At 37.1% G+C, this 4,344-nt stretch overlaps 1 protein-coding gene across 1 annotated transcript; it reads left to right on the top strand.

Annotated features, from left to right (window-relative positions):
• LOC123923019 lies at positions 1-1,137 on the top strand. Its single transcript, XM_045975670.1, has one exon. The coding sequence runs from the start codon at positions 1-3 to the stop codon at positions 1,135-1,137; it is 1,137 nt and encodes a 378-aa protein (XP_045831626.1).
• The last annotated feature ends 3,207 nt before the right edge of the window (positions 1,138-4,344 follow it).

The following is a 4,344-nucleotide window of genomic DNA, read 5'->3' as shown; positions in this document are numbered from 1 at the left end:
ATGGAATGCAAAACGGCCAAAGAAATGTGGACAACACTCCAAACTCACCATGAAGGAACAAGTCGTGTCAAAGAAACAAGAATTGACATTGGTGTTAGAAAATTTGAGCTATTTGAAATGAAGGAAGATGAATCAATTGATCAAATGTATGGAAGATTCACAATCATCATAAATGAACTTAACTCGTTAGGGAAGAAATTCTCTATACATGAAAGAGTGAGAAAAGTGCTTAGATGTTTACCAAAGAGTTGGAGACACATAGTAACAGCAATCACAGAGTCAAAAGATCTCACTGAGGTTAAATTAGAAGATCTCATTGGATCTTTAAAAGCTCATGAGTCCATTCTTCAGGAAGACAAACCTATGAAAAACAAGATGATTGCATTAGATTCACAGACTAAAGAACGTTCTAAGAACAAAGAAGCAGTGGAGGAAGACAACAAGTTTCTTCAAGAAGATGATGAAGAAGAGTTAGCATTTTTATCCAGAAGGATACAAAAGCTAATGATGAGAAGAAATCAGATTAAGAAGAACTTTCCACCAAGAAGAAATGGACCTAAACCAGAAGTGGATATCAGCAAAATACAATGCTATGGATGCAACCAATTTGGACACTACAAGAATGAATGTCCTAAACAAAAGAACTCTCCTTACAAATCCATGATGGTAACCTGGGATGAGTTGGATGAAGTACAAGAAGCAGAAGAAGAACAAGAAGCTAATGTGTGTCTCATGACAAATGCAAACATTGAAGAGGTAACTCTAGATCCTTGCTCATCATGTCAAAAAACTGAACATCTCTTTGATAATCTTCTATATGACTCTCAAATTCTAAATTCTAAAAATGGTCAACTTAGAGATGAAGTCACTAAGTTAACCAAAGAAAGAGATGAATATAAATCTGATAATGAAATAATGAAGGGAATGATTAAAAATATGCAACTTGCACATGAAGGACTCTCTAAGCAAATTAAAGAACTTAGAGACAATCAGAAAATGAAAGAACATTCTATGATTCAAAAAGAGAATATTATTTTAAAACAAAAAGTGTTTAAACTTGAAAAAGACTTAACTAAGTTTGTCAGTACCACAGAAACTTTTGAAAATATATTAGGATCACAAGTTAAGCTTAGGTAGATCAAGCAAGTGAAGCTTGGAAGATTGTGATCTTGGATTAGATCAAAGAAGAAGTGTATCTTGAGATCGGTAGAATCTCTTAGTGGACAATCTCACAGGAGCGTGGGGACTGGAGTAGCCCATACTATTAAGGGGTGAACCAGGATAAAATTATTGTGTCTCTTCTCTCCCTTAAACTCATATTAATTTTATGCAAACACAAACACACACAAATCACTTATTGTTTTGTTTGCAGCTCAGAGATCGTTCTAAGATCATTCTCTTAACTTATACTATTTATTCTGAGATCATTCTAACATATGTTTTGATATCTAATTTTTAAAATGACAATTTTTAAAGATTCACAATTCAAACCCCCCTTTCTTGTGAAAAACTTTGCTACTTCAGCCATTGATGAGGATAAAAAACTTGACAGAGGAGACACATTTCATGATGGTTTGGACCAAAGTGCTAGGGAACCCCATTATGGATAAGGTAGCTTCCAAAAAATCCCATTCAATTCTGTCATAAGCTTTGGCCATGTCTGTCTTGAGGCCAACAAAACCTGCTTTTCTTTTAGTGTGGGAGAGGTAATGGAATATTTCAGAGGCAATAAGGGTGTTGTCAGTGATAAGTCTGCCTTTTATAAAGGCACTTTGGTTGGGGCTAATAATATCAGGGAGGATTGTTTTGATTCTATTTGCTATTTTTTTTGTAATAATCTTCAAAGTGACATTACAAAGGGATATGGGTCTGAAATCACTTGGAGCTGTTGGGTTGTTTATCTTAGGAATGAGGCAGATGTGGGTAGAGTTTAGGTGGCTGGGGTCCCCCTTATTGTTCAGGACATCAAGCACCATCTCTGTTATGTCCTCTCCAATGATCTCCTAATAAGTATGGTAGAAGAGAGCAGGTAGGCCATCAGGGCCTGGGGCAGCCAGGGATTTCATGTCCTTTATGGCTTGAAACACTTCTTCTTTTGTAAACTCTTTATTCATCTCTTGGTACATATCCTCATTTAATCTGTCAGCTACAACCTGAATCGTTTCAGATATTCTTTCAGTATCCTGTTTTGTATATAAGGCTTTGAAGTGGTCCACCAGCACTTTTTCAATACCATCCTCATCTTGATGTGTGTGGCCTTGTGAATCAGTGATTTTTTCAATTTTATTTTTATTTCTCCTAATATTTGCCTTCATATGGAAATACTTGGTGTTTTTATCACCATGCTGTAGCCAGAGTTCTCTAGATCTTTGCTTCCACCAGGTCTCTTCACATTCTAGAATGTTGTCTAGTTCTTGTTCCTTATCCTTTATCTGAGTAGAGAGGTCTTGGGCACCATTTTGTTCATTCAATATTTGTAGATCCTCCTGTAGAGATTTTATTCTTTTTGGGATGATACCAAAGATGTTATTGCCCCACTTTTGGAGAGAGGATAAGGTAGTGGTAAGCTTTTTGGATACTTCCCCTCTGCTGGAGAGCCAGGTGTCTTTTACAATTTGATGGTGTTGTGGGTCCCTGGTCCATATTTGTTCATATCTTATAGGTTTAGGTCCTTTAGGTCTTGTTGTCTGGCCTGCAATAGTATTAAAAACAAGTGAGATAGGCATATGGTCAGATTTGTATCTAAGAAGGTGAGAGTTACAATGAGTATCACTGATAATGAGATTTAAGTCTCCAAAAAGGAGCCAGCTACTATTGTAGTTAGCATTATGGAGGGACTTAATGAGATCACAAGTGAGGTTCTTGTGCTGGTGTTAGGGGTAACCATATATCCCTATAGCTCTCCATTGTATAAAATTAGATAAATTTGTGACAAGCATATCAATATAGTTGAAATTCATATCCTTTATTTCTATATTGCAGGTACAATTATTCCATAACAGAATGAGGCCCCCAGATTTCCCATTGCCTTCAGTGACGATACAGTCAACAGAGTAAATACTGTAAGTAACAGCAAAGTTATCTTTGAAATTTGGGGATATGTTGTGTAGCTTAGTTTCCATAAGAAAAATGATATCAGGCTTGTTTTTAGCAATGAGTTGCTTTAAGGCTCTCACTGTCCTGGGGTTGTCAAGTCCCTGACAGTTCCAAGATATGATTTTCATTGCTTCTGGCCAGCCTGTGCTCCCAGGCCTGCCAAGGATTGTATGTCCATGTTGCTTCTACTGTCTGTGTTGGAGTCATATGCCATCTTCAATCTTTTGACTTGGTGGTTGTCTTCTATTGTAGATTTTCCAGTTTTATCTGTATTTTGGTTGTTTTCACTGTATTGCTGAAATTTTCTGTCCAAGACTAGTTGTTGATTGATATTTTTTGTATTTCCATTGAGGCATGTTTCCTGTTGCTCGTGCTCCTCCCTTGGTTTAGCTTGATTATTGTTCTTAGGTGTTTGGTTTTGTAACTTTATAGCAGCTAGTTGAGCTAGTAATGCTTCAGGGACAGGGGGGCTGTATTTACCAAAATTTGGTGAGTGAGAGGGGTTGCTGTAGAATTTCCTATCTTTCTCATCCATCTTCCTTCTTCCATATTGTGTTGATCTGATCCATGGACCTAGAGGGGCTGTAGTATCAGTGTTTAGAGCTTTATTTCTGCACAATTTTACTTCATGTCCCACCAGCCCACAATTAAAACAGATTTGTGGTAATCTTTCATACCTATAATCAATCCAGCAAGTGCCATCAGTTGGATTACCAACATGTATCCCAGAAATTATTGGCTTGTGAACATTTATAGCCACTTTAATCTTGACAATAGTTTGTTTCCCAGGGTATTCATATATTTCAGATGCCTCCACTTCTCCCATAAGAGATCCAAGATGTATTCCCATGGCTTTTGTTTTACAGTGAGGGGGCAGGCCCCATAGTTGAATCCAAACAGGCACATGATCAAAATCCAATGAGTTTGGGTTAATTTCTCTGTCCCATGGTTTCACTATTAACCAAGAGTTTCTAAAGATCCAAGGGTTGCCATGTAGGATGCGATCTTGGTCTTCAATGTTGTTCATGAAGAATTGTAGAATTTTTCCTTCAATTTCTTGAATTTTGAAGCCTGATGGAGAACCCCAGATGTTCTCTAATCCATTCTGAATAGAGCTAGCAAAGATAGGCTTGTTGGTGATGATCTTACCTAGTATACTGATTTGACATGCCTTTAATCCTTCTTCAATGATTTGTTCAGGGTAATAGCTGAATTGGTGGGGTTTGTTTGATTATTAGTTCCACTGCT

Source organism: Trifolium pratense, linkage group LG4 (genome assembly GCF_020283565.1).
Source record: "Trifolium pratense cultivar HEN17-A07 linkage group LG4, ARS_RC_1.1, whole genome shotgun sequence".
Lineage (NCBI taxonomy): Eukaryota > Viridiplantae > Streptophyta > Magnoliopsida > Fabales > Fabaceae > Trifolium > Trifolium pratense.
This window is presented reverse-complemented; position numbering and strand designations above follow the sequence as displayed.